General features: G+C 60.7%; 1 protein-coding gene across 1 annotated transcript; it reads right to left on the bottom strand.

Annotated features, from left to right (window-relative positions):
- Positions 1-182: 182 nt before the first annotated feature.
- On the bottom strand, positions 183-19,569 carry ZFR2 (zinc finger RNA binding protein 2). The gene is made up of 15 exons (XM_074351103.1): positions 19,239-19,569; positions 16,681-16,863; positions 14,756-14,945; positions 13,384-13,544; positions 12,440-12,559; positions 11,144-11,283; positions 10,887-11,019; positions 10,078-10,268; positions 7,011-7,182; positions 6,409-6,547; positions 4,880-4,977; positions 4,357-4,452; positions 2,879-2,990; positions 2,065-2,162; positions 183-1,380 (listed from the first exon to the last, which is right to left on the bottom strand). Exons 1-15 carry the CDS (start codon positions 19,512-19,514, stop codon positions 1,174-1,176), a joined length of 2,316 nt encoding a protein of 771 aa, XP_074207204.1. The 5' UTR covers positions 19,515-19,569; the 3' UTR covers positions 183-1,173.
- Positions 19,570-21,360: the final 1,791 nt, after the last annotated feature.

The following is a 21,360-nucleotide window of genomic DNA, read 5'->3' as shown; positions in this document are numbered from 1 at the left end:
GGGCGGCCTGACAGGCCCACACCTGGGAGCACAGCCCTGGGCAGTGCCAGCTGCCGGGGCTTCCTCCCCGTCCGCACTCACAGCCTCAGGGCCTTGGGGAGAAGCGCTGGTGAGTCGGGCCCTGCCCGGAGCCCCAAAAGGTCACCACACCCCGAGGAAGGACTGTGAGGTCCACACCAAGAGAGAAGCGCATTTCGTTTATTCCCCTCCAAACGTCCAGGCAGCTCCACGAAGACATTAGACGTGAAGCCACACACAGGCTGTCCCTTAAACACAGGAATGAACTTGAAGCCGTCAGGCAACCAGAGATCCTGGTGGCCCAAAGATGGACTTTTCTCCTTCAGCACCACTGGGCAGCCGCTCCGAGAGAAATCGTCACAAAGAGGGAGGTTTGGACAGATCAGGGTGGGGGCCAGGCAGGGGTGTCCTCACCTGGTGTCCCACACCAGGCGTGCCTCCCAGACCCTGCCCCCTAAGAGCTGGGCCCTAGACCCACTGGGCTGCACCTACACAGGGAGAGTGGGAGAAAGATAAAGGCAAACCAGCCCTGAGGAAGACACACAGAGCGGCTCCTCCTAGTACAGAAGACGGGGTGCACGGGGTGCAGTACCGTGGGGTCACAGATGTTCCCAGGGCTCGAGGGAGCAGCCAGCTCATATCCTCACCACCCTCTGGCTCTGTGGCCCTCCCCACAGGGGCCGAGGGACGAGCCCAGATTAGGCCCTGCAGACCTCTGGCCAGGGGGCCACCTCCAGGCTGGGGCGGTGTGTTTGGAGCCCTCAGGCTTGGGCACTACTCCAGATCCTCCTGACTTGCCTTCTGAGGCCCAGTTTCCTGATGTGGGGCCCCCGATGGGCCTGCCAAAATGACTTCAAGTCCACACACACGGCTAGGGTGTCCACACGAAGCAATGGAGAAACCCCACACCCTCAGCAGGCCGCAGGGCGTTTAAAGCTAGCAGGGAGTACCAGGGTTAAAAGTTGTGCTGCACCTTCTAGCCAGGGCCAAGGCAGGCCTTGGGGTGCGGGGTGCTGCCCTGCAGCTCAAATCTCCAGATGAAGAGATTCCGCGAGTGATTTAAGCACAAGCGTTTTAAAAGAAATCTACGGAACATTACTGAAAGGAAAACACAAGTGTCCCATGTCAGGGGCATAGCAGCCACTTAGCGGCCCGTCAGGTTCCGCTGGGGAGGCGAGGCTGCTCACAGGGGCCCCTCTCCACCCCACCGGCCCGCTTCCTCTGACCGGCACCCTCCTCGGCCTCGCCCGCCTCCCGCGGCCTCTTCCGGAAGCGCGCCCCCAGCCGGCTTTTGGGGGGCGGCAGAGGGTCCATGCCCAGGATCTTGTGGATCTGCCGGAACGCCAACATGCGCAGGGCGTGCTGGGGGCAGACAGCCGGTCAGGACCCTCCTGCCCGCACCCTCTGCGGACTTGGGGGCAAGCTGGGAGTCCAAGCTTAAGTCACCCTTGGGCATGAGGAACTGTGCTGGGAGTCACTCGGGCCAGCTGAGGGCGAGGACTTTGCCTGGAAGCCCCTTGGAAAATCAGTCCTTCCTCGCCTTGCTACAGGGACCCCAGCCCCTGTCTCTCCCAGTTCGGCTCTGATCAGGAGCAATCTGACTCTTTCCATTAAAGGCAATTCGTAAATGTCAGGCTCAATGTAGTTTTTTTTTTACTGCTAGGAGGCTTTCTTATAAATAAACTTGCAAATGAAAGGGAAACCACAGATGGGGGCTCTGCTGGGTGCTGTAGGCTGTTGAGGCCTGGAGGCCTTGACTGGGTGTTTCCAGACCATGGGGCGGGGCTAGGGGACCCACGAGAGTCCCAGCCCGTGAGGCCCCAAGCCTGGACCTCAGCACAAGGGCAGTTTTGGTTCTGGGCCAGGCTGGCCCTGCCCCCGGTAGCAGGCCTCTCACCCACAGGCCACCTGTCTCTGCAGGGAAGGGGGAAAGGGGAGCCACTTCCCAGGGACGCAGAGCAGAAGCAGACGGGGGCTGGGACCCGGGCAGCCTACAGCCGGGTTGAGCTGGCCTGAGTTGGGGAGCCTCGTGGGCCGGCCTCCTACCTGGGCACTGGCCGTGATGTCCTCCCGCTCCTGGAGGGTCATGGACCCCAGGGCGTCCATCTGGTCTCTCTCGCAGGGATCCTGGAGCCCAGGCCCATCTTTGCCAGGGGATGTGGGGGCAGCAAAGAAGCAGAGGGCACCCTCGTGAAGGCTGCAACCGCGGCTCTGCGGCGCTGCGGGGTCTGCACCAGGACCCCACGTGCCCGCGGGCCGCACTGGGCCGGTCCTCCCTGTGTCCCCACACGCATTCAGCAGAGCTCCTCTCGGCCTGTGTGTGTGCGCGCGCGCGTGTGCGCACGCATGTGCGAGCGTGAGTTACACTAAGAGGCTCACATGGCGGGCCGGTGTATTATCCTCTTCGTCACTTCATACACTACCATCCCATGCTGCTGCTACCATGACTGGAAAGCATTTCGCATCTAGCATATCCTGCGGGCAGCACGCACGCTCTCCCCCAACCCCTGCTACTGTGAACGACGCCATGGTGAACATCTTTGTACACAGCCCATCAGGGAGCTCCCGGTTGTTTCCTTCAGAAATGTCCCCTGGGCTGTCCCCGGCTCCGCAGAAAGGGTGGCCGTGCCATCGGGGGACCCCTCCCCTCCAGCCTGCACCCACCTCTCCTTCCTGGCCCACCCATGCCTCCGCATGGCTCCCTTCCAAGTGACACATGTGTGCGTGTTTGTATCTACTGTCCTGCCTGGGCTGGACCAGGTTCTAGAGTGTCCCGATGAGGTGCCTCTACCCCCATGGTGGCCCTTGGTCTCTGCCACGTGCTCCAGGGTTCTGGGCTCCCTGGCCATTGCAGACTGACCTGTCAGGAGCGTCCCCGAGGCCACGCACTCCAAGACCCGTCTCACGGCGTCCCCAGGGCTCAGAGGCCCCATCGCGCTGCTCAGAGCCTTCTCCACCAGCAGCTCCATGGCCTGGGCCGGTGGGGACAGAAAAGGAGAACTGTGCATGCCTTGGAGGAGAGGCAGCCCTGCAGCTGGTTCGGGCTCTCCAGGGGACCGGAAGGGAGGCCCCTCTCAGCTCTTCCAGCCTCGCCCACCCACCCCAGGCCCCTACAGGGAGGGTGGTCACTGGGCCTTGCCACCTCCTGGTGTGGCCCCGAGCAGGTTTCTTCACTCTCTCACCTCAGTTTCCCCATCAGCAAAATCCCATCTATGGTAACACTGCAATCTAGCATCACCAAGGTTAAAAGAAACTTGTTCTCTGTGACCGAATGTTCAGCTAGCGAGGGTCAGGAGGGTCACAGGGACTCAGGGACTCACTCAGGCCTGTCTCCTCCTCCAAGAAGCCACCTACCTGCGGGTTCTGAGGACACAGCTGGACGTGTGAGCTGTCGTGGGGGGTTTGTCTACCCTTACAGAGAAATGGGCTGTGGGGAACAGGGCCCCCCAGCGTCAGAGAGAAGCCCGCTGTCACTCAGCACAGGGCTGACCACTGCGCTGTCCACAGGGGGCGGTCCCGAGAGTGGAGGCCTCCCTGGGCCCTGGGCAGGAAGCCGAGCTTTGGCAGGCACCGGAGCCCTTGGTTTTGGAGATGGCCCCCATGAGTAAAGCCAAGGGTGGCAAGGGTCAGGGCGGGAAGGGTCCAAGAACCCGCCTTTGGGGGTGGGAGCCAATGAGCTGGCAGCAGAGGGCCAAATGTAAAATGCACACATCCCTCCGAGGTCAGGGCGCTTGGCCCCCTTCCCAAGGATAACATCGTCCACCGTGGCTGGGGAACTGCTGGGTCTGTGACAGGAGAGGGACACTCAGGCACAAGACTCGCTGAGGGGCGCACAGATGAGATGAAATTCCAAACACAGGGTGGAGGAACCCCAGAGAGGGCAGGAGCTGGGGTCTCACAGCCTGAAGGCCTGGGGATTTGGGGGACACAGGGGCCTTGCATCTTCTCTTCTCTCCCCCAAGAAGGGCTCCAGGGCCTGCTGACTGCCGGGAGTCAAAAGCCCGGAGGAGGTGGGGCTGCACCAGGACAGCACCCAGCGGCCGTCCTCGCCCTCTGCAGGCGCCTGCAGGTCTGGGCAAACACCCCACCTTCCCTGGGGCGCCCTTGTGTCTGCATGCTCCCTGGCTCCGCCTTGAGGTTGTGGCTTTAAGATAATGCAGTCAAATGAGTGTGTGCCCTGTAGCAGGCCTCGCCCTGCGGCCAAGGGACTCCGAGATGCCCCAGCTCGCTCCACCTCTCCCAGCGCTCAGGCTGACCCCGGCCCCTTCTTGGAGACCTGAGTGCCCAACCAGGAAACGAGGCTCGGGGCTGCAGGGCGGCTGCCCGGTGCTGCCTTACCCAGTCCGGCAGGGCCCCCCAGGTGGGCACGCGCTGGCAGAGGTCCCGAAAGACCCTGATGACGATCACACAGGGCTGCAGGCCGCTGGCTCTGGCCTTTGGGGAGAAGCACACAGTCAGCTCCCAGGAACCACGTGCTTGTCCCACGGGAGAGGGGCGGAGGGAGGAAGGGCTGAAGCTGGGCAGAGAGCCCGCCGGGGGGCCCATCCTGGAGGTAGTGAGGGACTCCAGGAGGCATGGGCTGGCCTCGAGGGAGGTGGCTGGGAGCGGAGTCCACTCCCACATGGCCCAGGCCAAGCCACCTGGCCCAGGTCTGAGCCCTCGTGCCGGCCACGGGGTGGTGCCCCCACCCCTAGAGCGGTGGTCATTCCTTTCAAGTTCCCAACCCAGTCAGATGCCGGGAAGAAACCTCCACTAGGCTACCTCTGGACAAGGACACGTGAGCCGAGCCACTAGCCAGGGAGCTGCCCCACACGTCTAACCCCCATTTGTACTGGGCCCCCTCCAGCCCCCGCCCCCTGACCTGGAACCACTTGGCGTGGCGGAGGGCAGCCAGCGACTGGAGGCATCTCTCTGGGCTCAGGACGTCCCCCGGGTCGGGGGGAGGGCCCTCCATTCCTTCTAGAAGAGAAAGGCTTGTGGGCCTGGCACCCCTTCCCGTGCTCCCGCCTCCCAGACTCAGTTTGGAGGCCTCGTTGCATTTATCCAGAAGACAATGGTCCCTCCCTGATGGCCCTTCCTTCGGGGCGCTGCAGAGACCACGGGAATCCCATCTCCCCCGACGTTCCGGACGTTCCGGGCTCCTCCGAGGAAGGAGCTCCATGCTCGTCCCCCGGCGCCATCAGCACTGACTCCCTGGGCTAGCAAACTGCAGTTCAGATGGAACACTATGCATGAAGCCAGATTTCCAGAAACTTCCTCATGCACGATTGAAAGGGAGACAGTGGGTCAGGCTTGAGCAGGGCCCCGTGTCTGAGGGAGATTCTGACCCGGTTCTCCTTGCTTCAGGAATATTCTGCTCCCCTCATCCTAGGAGCCCCAGCTTTTCAGGTCACAGGCAGGAACAGATTTCTCTTTCGCCCATAAACTATGCTCCCCACTTCCCGGCCCAGGCCTCAGTCTGCTCCTTCTGGCTGAGAGCAAACGGCAGAAGAAGCCAAAAGCTCCCCTCCCAGCAGCAGCCAGTGGGGCTGTGGACATCGAGTGAGGAGTAACTCCTGGGAACCCAGGCCTCACGCGGAGGGGTTCCTGGTTCTCTCGCCCTCTCTGATCTGCCTCCTTGGGTGGCCTTGGACCCTGGACCCTTCCTGACACTCCCAACACCCACTTGTCTGAGCGGGAGCAGGGCCTCGCCGGGCCTTCCGCCGGAGTTGAAGGGCGGCACTGTGTCTCCCGCTGTTTATTTTCAGATAGCTCTCTCCTTATGGTGACTAGTAATGGCTTTCCACTTACGGCTCAAAGGCTCTCCTCTTTAAAAATTTAACTGTCAAAAAGGAATTGATTTAAAGGAGAGCGTCAGTGGCTCGTGCCCCTAGGCTGTGACAAGACAACTGTCACTAAGGGGGTCCAAGGATGACTGGAGTTTGGGAACAGTCCTGTTCCAGGAGGTTCCATGGCCGGATGAGACGCCCACTGCGTCCCTGGCCACCTGGCCTGCACCCTCCCTGTCAGTGCCCTCTGGCCTTGCCCCACACCCTCTCCCACTCTCTCAGATGCTCATCTGCCTCAGGCCCCTGGGACCCTGCCTCGGCTGGAGGACAGGCAGAGCTGGTCTCCCTTGGGTGGGGAGCAGGTGCCTGCATGGCCTGGAGGCACAGGAGGAAGGGCGCTGTGCACCCCGCAGCGGGCTGTGAGCCACCTGGCACTGTCACAGCTCCCTTGCCCACTCCCTCCCATGCCCCAAGGCCCAGCCCTTATCTGACCAGGAGATCCGGGGCTGACAGAGGTGCTGGAAATTGGCAGTGGCAACCCCTCCACAGAACAGAGGCAGACGCTGCCCTAGACTGCCGTGTATGTGGGGAGGGGGGCTTGGACAGCAGGACCCTGCCGCACCTCGGTCTGCAGAGGGGTCCTCTCGCATCAGGGGTGAGGTGATGGACACGGTGACCTGCATCCGGGGCTCCTCACAGGAAGAGATGATGATGTTGGCTTCAGGGTCGGAGGAGACCTCGTATTTGTCCTCTGTCACCATCTACAAGGTGCAAATACAACAGGAGGCCGCATTACTCCCATTGAGAGGCAGGACGTGGTCGGGTGCCAGGTCCTGTGCCTGGCATCTGGAACCTCCTAGGGACTGAAACACAGCCCCACCCTCCAGAAGTGCACACGTAGAAATGAGTATAGATGACAGACTCAGCATCAAGGTGCCTTCATATGTAAAGAACACCCACAGCTCGACAACAAGATCAGCAACTCAACAAAACTGGGAAGTGATAGTTTGCAGAAAGAAACCAAAGTGACCCTGGCCCCAGATGTGACAGAAGTCACTGTCCTCCGTGGCCACACATTTAGACTGTTTCTGAGCTCTTTCCTGAACCCTCTTTGTAAAGGAACCCTCAGGTTCCACCGCTGTCTCTTATTTCTAGAAACAAACTGGTTTGTGCCTAACGTGGAAACTCGCGTAGCAAGGATGCGATACCCAGCTGGCCTCTCACCGGGAGCTGGCGGGGCAGTTGCTCAGCGACTCTGCGCAGCAGGGTGCGGGTGGGCTTCTGGGAGCAGAGCAGGATCAGCTGCACAGTCCTGTCCCCCCGCAGGAGGAGGCCCTTCGCCAGGAGGCCGACCCGCATCACGCCTTTCAGGATCCGAGCGGAGGGGCCAGGGCAGCTGCGAAGGCAAACCCGCAAACACATAAGCAGAGGGAGCAGAGGTGGGGACAAGGGCACGAGCCCCTTGCCAGACCGCTGTGTGCCTGCACCTCCTCATCTGTCAACCGGGAGCATGGCCCTTCTCAGAGGGCACTTGATCACAGGGGACACGAGGGGACAGATCTGGGAGAAACGCTGGGAACTGCGGCTGGGAAACCGTGCTGCTCAGCAGAGCCGTGGCTGTCACCTAATAAACTGCCCTCTGGAAAAGGCCACCCACAGCCACCTGCCTGTCGCCCCGGGCCTCAGCCAGCGGGGCCACCTCGTCAGCCCTTGGCTTGTGCTCCTTCTGAGCCGTCTCCGGGGCTGCTCTGCCCCCACCCCGACTCCTCTGAGGAGGCCCGGGCCCCCCTGCCCTCCCACCACAAGGCCGGGCGGCCCAGCCACGCCCGCCTCACTGCCATGCCCCCACCTGCACCGCACCGTCCTGGCCACTTTCTGCAGGTGAATCTCATCGCCACGTCTGTCCGGCAGCCACCCTCCCGGTGCTGTCCCTCTGCAGGTTGGGGACACCTTAGCTTCTCCCCTGGGCCCGAGGCCCCCAGCCATCTTGCCACCATCCTCTCCTTTCACTCCCTCCTGAGGCTCCAGCCCCACAGACGGCCTCCTGGGTGCTCTTGCATGGCGGGTGTCCACGGCTGTCGCAGCACAATGTCCCTTCCTTGACTCTAGAAGTGCCATCGGCTCCTGCCACTCCCTCATCACCATCTTATTTTCTCTGTGACTCTTCTCAGGACAGGAGATGACCTTATTTTGTAATGTGTTTGTGTGTTTCTCCTCTGACTGGAGCCTGTGATGAGGGGACCTGGTCACACCCACAGGGCAGGGGAGACTGGGAGGCAGCCGGCCAAGCCCAGGCCTAGGATGCCCACAGGACAAGGACCAGAATCTTCAAGGGAAGAGGAAGCAGAGAGGGCCGGGGGCAGGGCGCCTGCAGGCAAGCAGACCTACAGGCTGTCGATCTTTGTATCCTGACTCACACAAACTGCAGAACAAAATGAAAACTCCAAACAGAAAACCCGCATTACAGTGTCCGTGGGGCAGCTGCAAGTCTCAGCACTGACTAGGTGTCTGACGGAGCTGAAGAACTATTGTTGATTATTTTCAAGTGTGACAGTGGCATTGCGCTTTTGTTAAATGGAAAGGAGCTGTCGTTTAGAGACCATTCCAGCTGTGGGCTGATGCCTGATAGTGGGTCCCACAGGTTTTCTTTAGGGCTGTGGGTGGAGGGGAGGGTACAGAGAGCAGGTGAGTCATTCGGGTTTAGGGATGGTCACTTGGGGCTTGTCACCTTGTGGGTGTGTTAGAGAATTTCCACAATAAAAGTAAAAAAAAATCCTCAAACACTAACACAAGCTTTGCAACAGCTTGGTAAACAACGGAGCAGCCACTGGGCGGTTTATCGTGTTCCTATTAAAAAACACATTTCCGTAGTGAACAAGACCAAAAGAATAGTGAAAACCCCAAACCACACCTCTGTGTTTTTGAACAATGTCTCGGGCGAAGCATGTAACCTGCCATCAATGTCATGTGAAGGCTTTAAAAAAGTGCAGTCAGTTCTGCTTTCAAGCTGGGTTTGGGGGGAAGCATGGGGCTGGGGAAAGCACAGGCCCCTCTGCCGGCAGCAGGCTCCCGCCCTCACTGCGCGGGCACACGCGTCCGCACAGCGGGGGAGGCCCAGGCAGGGCTTGGGGTCCCCGAGGTGCCCACGTGGACGCCCGGCGCTGACACGTGAGAGGCTGCGTGATGTCGGTGCTGGGAAGCCTCGGGGGGAAAGGGGCTTGGGTCCTCTGCATATTATGTCTGCTTCGCGTCCATACTTCTTTCAAAATAAGGTCAAACAACTGTCAAAACAAAACACGAGCACGAGCACGGGGAGGAAACGGGAGGGAAACCACCAAGGCTGAGTGAGGGGTGTCTCTTCCTCCAGAAGAAGCTGTGCGGAGCCAGGGAGGCTCCTGCGTTCAGCTGGTGACCCTGAGTAGCTCTCGTGCTCTTGTCGGGGAGCAAACACTGTGGCAAAAAGAAGGTACCGACTGGAATGGGCCAGACACAAAGGCCAGGTGCTGCGAGTCCACCGACGTGAACCGCCCGGAGCAGGCCGAGCCACGGAGCGAGGGAGCGGAAGGGTGGGTGCGGGGGGCCGGGCCGGGGCCGGGGAGCTTCACGGGACGCATTTCTGCTTCCAGTGATGAAAAAGTTCTGGAAGTGGACAGCGGTGACGGTTGCACAACCCTGTGAATGGACTTAGTGCTGTAGTATTAAACACATCGAAAATTGGTTGCGATGGCAAATTTCATGTTATGAGCATTTTACCACCAAAAAAATCAAACCCTTAAAAAAGAAAAATAGGCCACCTAGACAGAAGGGACTCGGAAAAGCTAACTAACTCCCTCTCTGATTCTTTAAACCGTGTGACGACTCACGCCCGGCACTGGGACCTGCCCGGCTCCCGGCAGTCGCGGCAGCCGTAAAGATCCACGCGGAGGCTCGGCGGCTCTGGGAGGCGGAGGCCGGTCAGGACCGCTTCTCTCCGTGTTGCAGGTGAGGAGACAGAGGTGGCTGATCCTCTGTCAACTACATTTCTAGATGCGCCTTCGACAGGAAAAGTAACTTCTGGTGTCAGGACAACAGCTCTCACCAGCTGCGACTGGACTCCCTCTGAGCCTTGGGGCTGCAGTTCCGAGCCTCCCTCGGGGAGTTTTCTGCCCAGGGACCCAGAAGGCACGAAGCCACCCGCCTCTGCCCTCCTGGCAGCCACTTCTTGTCTGGACCCAAGCCCTGCCTGGGGGTGAGCAGCCCTGGCTGCCCATAAGTCACCGGGGGCTCTGGACAGGAGGGCGACGTCCATTACCTGTGCTCCCCACCCTGCAGCTCTGGGCCCGCGGAGTCCTCCTGGGCCAGCGTGTCGGACACCAGCTTGAGGGCGCGCTCCGAGTGGGAGACGGCCTTCTGCGCTGCCAGGAGCTCCCCCTCTGAGGGGTAGATGGCGGCGTGCTTGCACATGACGTGCCGGTCGTCACTGGATTCTGGCCGCCTTGTGGGCTGTGGGGAGAGGTCAGGGTGGGCTGAGAGGTCCTGGGGGCCCGGAGGGTGGGGACAGGACAGGCGTCAGCCTGCAGAGGTGTGGGGGCCCCCCAGAGCCAGGCTGGCTCTGGGGCTGCTGGGCAGGCAGCAGCTGGTGAGCCGGGCAGGGGAGTGACAGGGCCCACGGGGGAGGTGAACCAGCAGGGACCCGCAGGCCCCCCATGGGTGCCGGGAGGTCAGGCTGAGTGGGTGGCCAGTTGGCTCCGCAGGTGACATTCTCACATTTCTCAGCCAGAGGCTCCCAAGGCAGCTGGCGGGCCCCGCCCCTCAGCAGGGTGCAACCCGCGGTTCCCATCCCATCCTTCCCGGCCCACCTGGACAGACACTCAAAGGTCCCAAGGGATGTGACCACCGGGGCCGCAGGAAGCGTAAGGGGCTGCTGTGGCTGGAGGTGGAGCTGGGGCTGGGGCTCCTGTATGTGGCCCTCAGGCCCCTCCATCTCCCACCCGTGAGCATCCCTTGGGGTCTTGGTACAAAGACCTGCTCCTCATTCCTGGAGGATTCAGATCCTTCTAGTGAGGGTCAGTGGCTCTGTGACAGGAGGCCTTCAGGCACCAAGACAAGACCACCACCCACCAGAGGCTTGGCTGCGGGCGTGCCCGGCCTGCTCCTGAGGAGAAGCAGGTGCTGAGGGGGTGGCGAGCGAGCGGAGTGCGCATCCTGGACCTGTGGCTCCTCTTCCAGCCGCCTCTTGCACAAGTCGTAGCGCCTGCCGGGACGAGAGGGACGAGGAGCCGTGGCAGCCGCAGGACCCCTGGGCCTGTCACGTGGGAGACGCGCAGCCTCCCGCGCGGCCCCGGCTGAGCGAGGCCCGTGGGCTGGGGAGGCCGCACCTCATCTCGCTGTGCCAGCGCCGCAGCTCCCCCAGCCGCCGCTTGGTCAGCTGCCGCTGCTTCCTCAGCCTCTCCTCCAGGAGCTTCCGGACCCTGGCGCTGGGCTTGTCGGCAATGGGGAGATCAGGGTCCACTTTTTTCTGGAAAGATCAGGGACCTTCATTCAGACGAGAATGCTGGGTGAGCCTTGGGGCCTGGGGAGCCCCCACCACCAACACCCTCTTGCAGGGTTTAGACAGTGGAGAGCTCCAGTCCCCAGAGTCTCAACACTCTTTGTCCCCAAAGGCCATGGCGGGAAAGGGGGCCACCTCGGGGAACAAAATGACAACTGACTCGCAGAGCCACAGGTGTGACGTCCACCCACAGTACACCCAGCTGTCCACGTGTCTGACAGAGGAGCAGAGGAAGAAGACGCGGGGATAGCGCAAAGCGACCGCCATCAGTGATCGCGGGTGTTCACCGAGGATTCACTGGAAATGCTCGTCCCCAACAGAGGAATTCAGGGAAATACAACAGAATGGAATCTGGCAAGGCATATTCTAAACAGCATCGCTAATTCACTCATTGGGCTTCTTTCTTTTAGCACTTAATTTCATCACTCAGAGAGTATAGTGTTGTCTAAGGATTATCTACTGGTGGAAACAACACAAGTGTCCTTTGGTGGGTGAAACAGATACACACCACATGTCCCTCCACACATGGGAGCATCGCTCAGCCGTGACCAGGAGAGCAGCCCTGACACCCGCTGTCACGTGGACGGACCCTGAGAGCACGGTGCTCAGTGAGAGAAGCAGACACAGAGGGACACACAGTGTGTGATCCGTGGATGTGGGGCGTCCAGAACAGGCCAGTCCACAGACACAGGGACGGGGTTCCTGGTTGTCAGCGGCTGGGGGAGGGGAAGGGAGTGACTACTAAAGAGGATGGCGTTTGTTTTTGGGGTGATAGAATGCACACTCTGATGAATGTAGTAGAAGCCACTTTAGATGGTGAATTGTGTGGCGTGTGAATAACATCTCAACAAGGCCGCTGAGAGCAGGAAGTGCCCAGAGGCCTTGTTTATCCCAAGGAGAGTGCGGTGTGTGCTGTGCACACGAGTGCTTGAGGCCCAACAGGCACGTGAGTGTAAACGCACACCTGTGGACACGTGTCCTCCAGCAAACCCGCGGGGGAGAGGCCTCATGAGGGCCCCTCTGTGAGCCCGTGGTGCTGAAAGGCCCAGGGGCTCAGACTCCCAGAGGCAAAAGGTGTGTCTTGAGACGTGAGCCAAGGAAAGCGCAGACACCCCAAGCCCACCTTGTACTGCAGCCGGTGCCGCCGCCCCCTCACGTGCATGTCCCTGGCGTTGGCGTCATTGAAGCTGCACTCACACAGTTTGCAGTGGAACCGGATCACTCTGCCTTCCTCGTTGCACACCTGGGACACAGGGCTCGGCTGAGTGCTGCCCGAGCCCCCCACCTGGCGGGTCTGGGCCCACCGGGGGGCCTCCTTCCCCTGAGGGCCTTGCAGGCCTCGTGCTGGCTTCCTGTCTGCTTTAGGCACTCAGAGGAGCTGCACTTCACCAGCGGGCCCTCCCAGGCCCAGGTACCCCGCGGCCACCACTGCCCGGCCCGGCCCTGCTGCCCTGCCCTGCCGAGCTCCCTCTTCCCGTCCTGATCTCGGTTTCCTGCGGCTTCTCTGCACTTTATCCCCTTGACTATCAGATGGCGGGGTCTCCGGCAGCAGGAAGACTGCCTGATGTGGTGACTTTGCAGGGGACAAAAACAGAAGGTGCTGAGTCAGTTGAACAAGAGCACAAATGTGGGGGCAGAAGAAATGCCCACACGCACGTCCCTGGAGGCGCGGGACGGGCTGCGACCCTGAGCTCCACAAGGCAACAGGCATCCGGGAGGCGCTGTGTGGGGCACACGCTGGCTCCTGTGCCTGAGGATGGCGTGTCTGTGGGGTACCCAGGGCATGGATCCCTCCTTCCCGCAGGACAAGGGGCCGCCCCATGGCCGGAGATGCCTCTGCCTGCCTTGAACCTTTCTTCTAAGACCTGAAGCCCAGCGCCAGGCCTTACAGTGAGACCCCTGCGGTGTTTTGGCTCACTGAGGTCTGCCCGGGGCAGGGTACAAATCTCAGGGGAACAACTGGGACAGGGCTTCAAGGCCTGACCCCCACCAGGCCCTTGTCCACCAGAGCCGGGGTGGAGCTGGGAGAGCTGGTGGAGTGACACACATTGTCTCCAGCAGAGTTACCTCCTCCACGTAGCCTGGGCCCACCGGCTGTGCACCACTGCAGCTTCCAGAAGCTTCTGCAGGGCCCCCGCAGGCAGGCGGTTCTCCGGGCCGCTCTGATCTGGGGTGTGCCAGCTTCCCCTCCAGGGGTCTGCGGTCTGCTGCCTGCAGCGCAGGAGGCCCTGGAAGGGAGGACAGTGTTACTGATAACTCGCCCCAGCCAGAAACCACAGCTGGCTCCCGGTCCACCAGCATGAGGGTAGGGCGCAACACCACCAGGTCTCCCGCTGCCCCCTCACCCCCTCGTGACATCAGCCAGCGGGCTCCATGGCCCTGTGAGACCCTTTCCCACCAGCCTGGGTCACGACAGGGAGAGCGAGGCCCTCACGGCCCTCGGGGCCAAGGTGGATGTGGCCACAGGAAGGCTGGGGTAGCAGGCCCTTTGCTGAGGACCCCCTAACAGTGCACAGTCTGCAGCCCTTATTAACCGACCGTGGAACCCCAGGTGGGCCAGGGTCATGTTCAACCTAGCCCCATTAGGCAAGTTCACTGAGCCTTGGCAGGGAGACATTTCTTTGTCACCAAAACTGCTTTATGATTTGATCTTAAACATCATGTTCTGTTCAAAACGCAGTACTGCCGAGGCTCAGAATAAAATAAGTCTCCCCCTCTCCCCTGCAAAGTGGCGGAGAGCAGAGACTGGCCCACAGACTCGCATTCCAATCCCACTTCCGCTGCTCACCGGGGCCTCGGGGCCAGCTGCTTCACCTCACCTCTCCCCGGGTCTCCATCTATCAAGGGACTAATGACAAATCTAAGAAGCCGCAAAGGGTAAGTCGGGCACCACACGTGAAGCCATGGGTGAAGCGGGCGCCTGACTTATAAGCCGCATAACCCACTCAGCACACGTCCCTCGGCAGCCATGACGCCCCTGTGGTCACAGCAGAGGCGTGTGACTCACACCGGAGAAGGCAGGGCTAGGGAAGGGGCTGCGAGGAGCCTGCCTTAATTCCCCGGTGCCCACGTGACTCATCAGAGCACGGGGTGTGAGGGGGCTGCTTCCAGCATGTGGGGTTCTCCATGCCTGGGGCAGGGCTTCTGGAGCATGGCTAGCACCCCGGCTCCGTCCCAAGCTTCAGGAGAAGAAATGGAAGCTGCTGTTCCACTGGTTCTGCCAAGACTTCCCGGCGTGGACAGGGCAGCGGGGTGCACCCTGCCACACGGGGATCTGGGAGAGAACAGTGTTCCGCCCACCGTCCCCGCCCGCATTCACGGGTCGTGCCTCCCAGAACTGACGACCATACACACAGTCACTGGACAATCCCGTCTCTGAAGCTCAAACTGGCTGAGTGGAGGGGGAGGAGGGGACGGACTGTGAAGCAGAGACACATACCTTCGTGGGAGGCCTTCGAGGCCACAGTTCTCTTGGCGGGCGTTGGCTGGCTTGGGGCGCACACTCCAGGGCCAGCAGGGGCCGCGGGAGGGCTCTCGGTGGCGCAGGTGGCTGGGGCCGAGCTGGCGCTCCCTGGAGCCGGTGCTGTGGTGGGAATGGGCTTCCCCAATTTGGTGTGCAGCTTGAAGACCTGGAACAGACCAGGCCCTCGTCAGGGCCCCTTCAGGCCCGACCAGCCTTCCCCCAGGGCGGGAAGTGCACCTGGCTGGGTGCAGGGGAGCTGGCAGCCTGTGGAAGCGCGGGCAGCGGTCCCATCCCAGCCCCCTGGACCCTCTCCCGTCCCCAGCTCCCACTTAAGTCCCTTTGCTCTCTGGGGTGTCGATCCCGGGAGGGCCCTCCTGAGCTGTCTCCTGCTTCTAGGCCATTAGTGCGGGTGACGGACCTGTAGAGCTTGGACACTTCTGCTGGCTTACGGGGAACCCCTTCCTCCGAACTCCACCGACTGGGGCTGAAAAGCAGGGCTTTTTCAAGCACCCAAGTACCAGCCTAGTAGCAGCCCCAGGGAGAGCTGACGCACGTGCAGATGAATGTGTGGACAGGGGCGGCCTGCTAAGATGTGCCCGTGTACACATCCGCAGCTGGTGTCCACATTCTATACACATGCGTGTACATGCCCATGGACACATCCACGTTCTATGGGAACGCATACACACGCCCATGTCCACAGATTCACCTAGGATACGGTCACTACCCTCTCGGCATGCCCCCTCCCCGCCCCCGCCAAAGGCACTTCACTGCAAAAGCTCCTGGCTGGAAAGGACTGTTCCCCTGCCCTCAGAGTCTGCACCGATGGCACCAAAGACCATCTCAGACACGTTCTCAGGCTCAAAGTCTCTGACACTCACGGCTCAAACCTGCGTCCTGACCCCAGAACAAGTGCTGGCCTGGGAGCCCTGACACCTGTAGCCCACCTGGCCTGGGTGCCACCTCTCCCACCTGCACCCCTGCTACCGCCAGGCCAGTGTGTCCCCTTCTCCACGCCTCACTGCTCCTTCTTGGTGGGGTGTGTGGGTTCGCTCCGACATTCAAGAGCCTGTCCTCGCCGGGCCAGCGAAGGAGGCCTTGATGAGTTGGGGGAGAAGGCAGGTCCCCAGGTGGGTGCTCAGGGAGGCCCAGCCTGCAGCGGGGGCTGAAGGGGGACAGGGTGGGCTGGGGCAGCTGGATGAGGTTCTGTGGACGGGGCAGAGTGCAGTGGCCACGGAACAAGGGCCTTCCTAATCCTCTCGCTCTTAACTGCTCGGCTCAGCAGGAAGCAGGCACCCCATTCCTCCTGTCTTCAACACACACCCTTAAGGTAAGCATCACCTTGCAGGTTCACAACAGCATCTGGGGGAGGTTCGCTGCTTTCCAAAAGGCACCACTGGACCACAGGAAGAGCACACAGGGAGGGCCCTCCCTCCTCTCAGGTGGGAGGGCCCATTCATTTCCCCATAACACAACATACTACAGGCATTTTTAAGCCCACAGGAGAATATAGGTATTAAAATAGTAATAAATATAAAAACACTGAAATTAAATAATTTAATATTAATTAAAACTTGGATATTAAAATATTATAACTTACTAATTTATTTTTAAAAAAAATAAAGACCCCCCCAAATGGAATACACCATTTCATCTTATCAACAGGCAGACTCTGGTTCATATAAACATACAGACACACGCGAGGCCAAGAACAGGTCTCTCTGGGGTCTGGGCACGAGCTGCCCTGCTGTCTGCTTCTGTTCAGGACCAGGTATGACTTTTATAACTGTAAGAAGGGGTTTGGCTTCTGAGGAAGGAGCACATACAGGCCCGCAGGGAAAGCTCCCTCTCGTGGGTGGCTGTCCCCCAAGGTCATCGGATGCCCCGCGCAGGGCTCCTACCTTCTGGTGCTTGGCCCCCCGCATGTGGGCGGCATAGGCCTCCGCTCCGGTGCAGGACACAGCACACAGGTCGCAGTGCAGCTGCGCCTGCACCCCTCGCGGGCTGCCGTTGGGCTGGACGCCCATCTTCTGAGCCGCCTCTTTCTTTTTGTGCTTCTGCCCTTCCAGGTGCTCACGGTAGGTCTGCCGGCAGAGAGCGAGGGCAGCCTGAGGGGTGTGTGTGCCTACTGGGCACCGTGCCATCCCCACAATTCTCGGGGGCCTGACGTCCCCACCCCTCCATTCGCAGGCCTCCAAGAGTTCTGTGTGCCGCCGCTTAGAGCCCAGTCAACAGAAGACTCAAAAACTCAGGCTAAAGACATAGGTTTCTTTGTCTTTTTTTTTCTTTTGGTTCTAAAACTCAATGTGTTTCTTAAGTAAGCATCTTCAGAGGATCACATATTTAGTTTGGGGGGCTGCTTAAAAGAATATTCCGGCTTTTCAGAATCTGACCTCAGAAAGCAAGCAAGGACGCGTGCTATGGAAGGATGCGGCGCCCATGTCCCTGCTAGAGCACCACGAAGAAGCCCGCGAGGGGCCGCCGCCCGGGCCCGGCTTCCCGCCTGCTGCGCCCTAGAGGCCTGGCGCCTCTGGCAAATGACTGAGCCCTCGCATGGCGTCCCAGATTCGTTCTCTTGGAACTCTTACAGCGGGGCAAAGTGGGCTGCTCCCCAGCACCCTCTAGCACGCCAAGAGTCAACGTCCCACAGCACAGAGACAACTCTGGAAAACATACAAGGACCTGGTGACGTTAGCTGGTTCTGGGGCGGGAAAGATGCAGGGGCAGGAGTGGGAGGGGTGCTCTCGGAACATAGGAATCTGTTTTTATCTAAGCCATAGAACACACACACACACACACACTCACACACATCATGGTAAAGCCTGTGGACACAGACGAGTCTGGAAGGATATATGCCAAGACGCCAACAGTAAGCTCCTCGCCGCCTTGTGCACATGCGGTACTAGTTAAGCACGGGGCGACGACAGCTGGGTCTGACCTCTGTCCCCATCACCACAACAGGTCTGAGCTCTGCAGCTTACTGACCCTCTCGGGGCACAGCCTTCACCCCCACGCGGAGGTGGTAAGGACGGGTTAGAAGGATGAGACTACCTGCAGAAACACTTCGCAGAGTCTGAACTCACAGAAAGAGCAAATGTTCGCCATTTATGTCATCCTGCTGCCAGACTCGCCACCATAAACCCAGATCAGATGTGGAATGAGAGAAAACCCGGAGCAGTGTTAGAAAGAGGCCCACCTGGTGCCCCGTGGTCCCTAAAGCTGGAGGCCACCCTCATGGCCCTCCACTTGCTGGCACTGAGACCACTCAGCCAGCCATGCCGTCCTCGACTCAGAGACTGGCCTTCAGAGAGGAGGCAGAAGTGCTCCCCGGCCATAGGGAGGCCACACCGACCAGGTCCTCCCAGATGCTGAGGGAGGCCATATGTGGCTGCTTCCACGTTAACCGTGTCTGAGGCAGCGTTGGGTTGGGGGCAGGAGAGGCGAGTGGAAAGGGCGGCACGGGGACCCTGCGGTGCTGGGAAGGACAGGAGCTGATGCTATGCAGGCAAACTCGGTCCCAAGGGGAGACGGAGGCTCAGAGAGACCGAGACACCTGCCCGGGTGATGGCCACGCACCTATGCTCCGTCCCACCCCACGTCCGCAGGGAGTGTCACACACTCAACACGATGCCACAAGGAGTCCAGAATCACAGGAGCAGACCTTGTATTTGACCTGTGAGAGGAACCAAGAATCCCCACGACGCAGGATAAAAATCACACGAGAAAGAAAGAAAGAGGGGAACAGGGAAAACCAACCTCTTGCCAAGAGTGAGTGTCATGTAGCGGAAGCAAGCACCTGGAGGGGCTCTGGCGGGCACTCTGAGAAGGGCCAGCGGCCGGGGGTCTGGGCTGGTGCTGGACGCCGCGGCCCAGCCCTGAGCGCGGGCTGCCTGGCCCTCGTCCCCCAGCTGGAGAGGTCAGGGCTGGGTGAGGGGTTGGGGCTCCCACACAGCTATCTCTGTAGCTGCGATGTGGAGTCTGCTCGTGCCTCCATGGCACCAGCTTTCTCTCAGAGTATTAAAGACAAGACAAAATCCACATGTGGTGTTTTGTGGTCTTCGCAGGGAGTGAGCTGGGAAGGTCCTTTGCTGACAGCAGCACACGCACATGCACAAGATGCTCTTACCCGCCTGCAGCCCTGCCTACACCGCCCTGCGTTGTGACTAGCCTCGGGGAGGGGCACAGACCACGCCCCAGGGCTGCCAAGCACCTCAGGGTACAAGGCCTTGCTTCTGCGGCCAACAGTCAGCTCTGTGCCTGCTCCTATGTCTTCCACAAGAACACCAAACACCCTTAAGGTAATCCTGATGTGCACCTGGCATCGCAAGTTTACTAACAGGCCTCTTTTGGGCTGGCAACGACCCTGACCTCTGGCCGGCCACAGGGGACAAGGGAGGGCTCTCCTAGCTGTGGGGGCAGGGAGATTCAGGGCCTGCCCAGCAAGGGGTGGGGGGCTGACCTGGGGACCAGCACAGCTGATCTTGCAGATGTCACAGTAGTGAAGTGGGGGCTGCTTGGGACCACCCCTGGGTTTCAGCAGCCTAGTGGGAACTGATAGATTTTCGGCGAAGCTGTCGGCAGAACCAGCACTGGGACTGCTTCCTGAGCCACCCCATGGGGACAAGTCCACAGGCTTTGGGAGTAGGGGGTGCTGCTCGGGGGGTGGCGGCGGCGGTGGTGGTGGTGGTGGCGGCGGCGGCGGCTGGGGGGGCCCCAGGGCAGGCAGGGGCTGCATCTGGGAGGGGAACGGTGGAGGGTAGTAAGGACTGGCTGCTGAGAACGAGGACACGTTGTAGCTCAGGTAGCTTGGTCCTAAGAAACAGAGAGAAAAATGAGAGGGAGAGATGGGTTGGTTTCAAGGGCCTCGTTTATTTCGGCAGCAAATAGAGGCACAGCCTGGGCCTGCATGCGCGCGGGGGCAGCCTGCTGTCTCACCAGTGTACAGGGCGGAGGCCGGGCTGAATGAGGGCGAGGACAGGCTGTAGGAAGGCAGGGTGGAGACAGAGGCAGCCTCAGGCTGAGCGCTGCTGCTCGCCGGGGGGCAGGTGTAGCCGAAGGCTGCGGTGCTGGCTGGCTGCCCGGCCTCAGCGGAGGGTGCCTGCGGCAGGGGCTGCACTTGGCCGTACCCACCACCACCACCACAGGCTCCTTGGGTTCCTGGAGAGCAAGCACAGCCTCTGCAGAGCCGGCCCTGTGGCCCCGGGCCCAGGCAGCAGAGAGCCAGAGCCACACTCCCTGGGACCAGGACCGCCAGCTGCTGGGAGCCTGCCCGGCCTGGTACGCGTGGCCGCAAAGCCTGGGTGTCTGAGCCACAGCTGGAGGCTGGAGCCCTGGGCTCTTCCATCTCTAAAATCCAAGTCCTCAGCAGAACCTGCTTCCTTCCATCCTGGGAAGGTTTCCTTAGAAAAAACTTCCAGCCTGCCTCAGTCTCCCCTTCTCTCTCTCACACACAGGCCCGCTGACTAGTGGAGACTTCAGGCCGGCGATCTGACGGGACAGCCCCGAGACCCACACTATTTCTGCAACTCCTGTGAATATGGAGTGTCTGAAACGTGACTTGACTGTGGTTCCTCCCGTGTAAGCGAAGCCCCCTGCTCCCGCCCCACCCCTGCAGAGACCCACCTGGAGGGCAGAGCGTGGCGGTGGCAGGGAGTGGAGGCTGGCCAGCAGCACGTGGCGGGTACTGTTTGTTCTCATAGCCACTGGCATCTGTTGATGGTCCATAGCTGTAGCTGTCCTGAGAGAGCGTTTCCGTGGGGGACACAGAGCAGAGAGAAGGGCGCTCAGGATAGGGTGAGGCACCCTCGCTCGCTACCCCCAGTCCCCGTGTGGCCCACATCCACCTGATTCCCAAGCTCCTGCTCTGCACCAGCCCTGTTTCAGGACCTGGGGATGCAGTGACCATGGAGGTGGACGTGGCCAGCTCTCATGGAAGTGACCGCAGCATCTGGGAGCAAAAGTGCTCGAGGAACGTCCAACAGGACAAGGGCCGCTGGTGACGGCTCGGAGGAGGAGGAGTGACAAGGAGACAGGCGTGCGGAGACTCGGGGACAGGGCTCCTGGCAGATGTCGGCAGGGTTCAGAAGCCCCGGTGGGAATCAGATGGGGGGCTTGCAGGAGCCCCAGAAGGTGGTAGGAGCAGGGGACTGCTGAGCACAGCAGCAACCATCAGGAAAGGAGCTGGGAGGGCAGGTGGGGCCAGGGGTGTGGGAAGGGTCCGGGGCAGCAGGGAGCATGGCTGGATTTTGGTTCACAGCGGGGTTGAGCCGTTGGGTGGACTACATGGAAGTGAGGATGGAAGCACAGAGGCCAGGAGAAGGCCCTGGGCGCAGGGTCGGAGCTGGGTCTGGAGAAGTTCTGGAGGCCCTGGGGAAGCAAAGGGGAGGGAGGGGGCAGAGCCAAATGGCTGCGTGCTTGGCTGACCAGCAGCCTGTGGTACCATTTGCTGACCCAATCAGCAACAAGCTGCCTCAGGGGGGTTGGACCAGTGTGGGACGCCTTGGCGATTCCCAGTGGAAACCCAGCAGCCGGATCTGTGGGCCTGGAGCCCAGAGTCAGGACGGCGGCACTGTCAGCAGTGA

Source organism: Camelus bactrianus, chromosome 22, assembly GCF_048773025.1.
Source record: "Camelus bactrianus isolate YW-2024 breed Bactrian camel chromosome 22, ASM4877302v1, whole genome shotgun sequence".
In the NCBI taxonomy this organism is placed as follows: domain Eukaryota; kingdom Metazoa; phylum Chordata; class Mammalia; order Artiodactyla; family Camelidae; genus Camelus; species Camelus bactrianus.
This window is presented reverse-complemented; position numbering and strand designations above follow the sequence as displayed.

Bases quoted from the DNA above. Each gene is read 5' to 3' on its own strand.
- ZFR2 (XM_074351103.1), bottom strand. From the start codon at position 19,514: ATGCAGCCCCTGCCTGCCCTGGGGCCCCCCCAGCCGCCGCCGCCGCCA. The intron at 16,864-19,238 runs GTCAGCCCCCCA...CTCTGCCGGCAG, and splicing joins TCAGCTGTGCTGGTCCCCAG to ACCTACCGTGAGCACCTGGA. The intron at 2,163-2,878 runs GTCAGTCTGCAA...CCCCTGGCAAAG, and splicing joins CTCGGGGACGCTCCTGACAG to ATGGGCCTGGGCTCCAGGAT.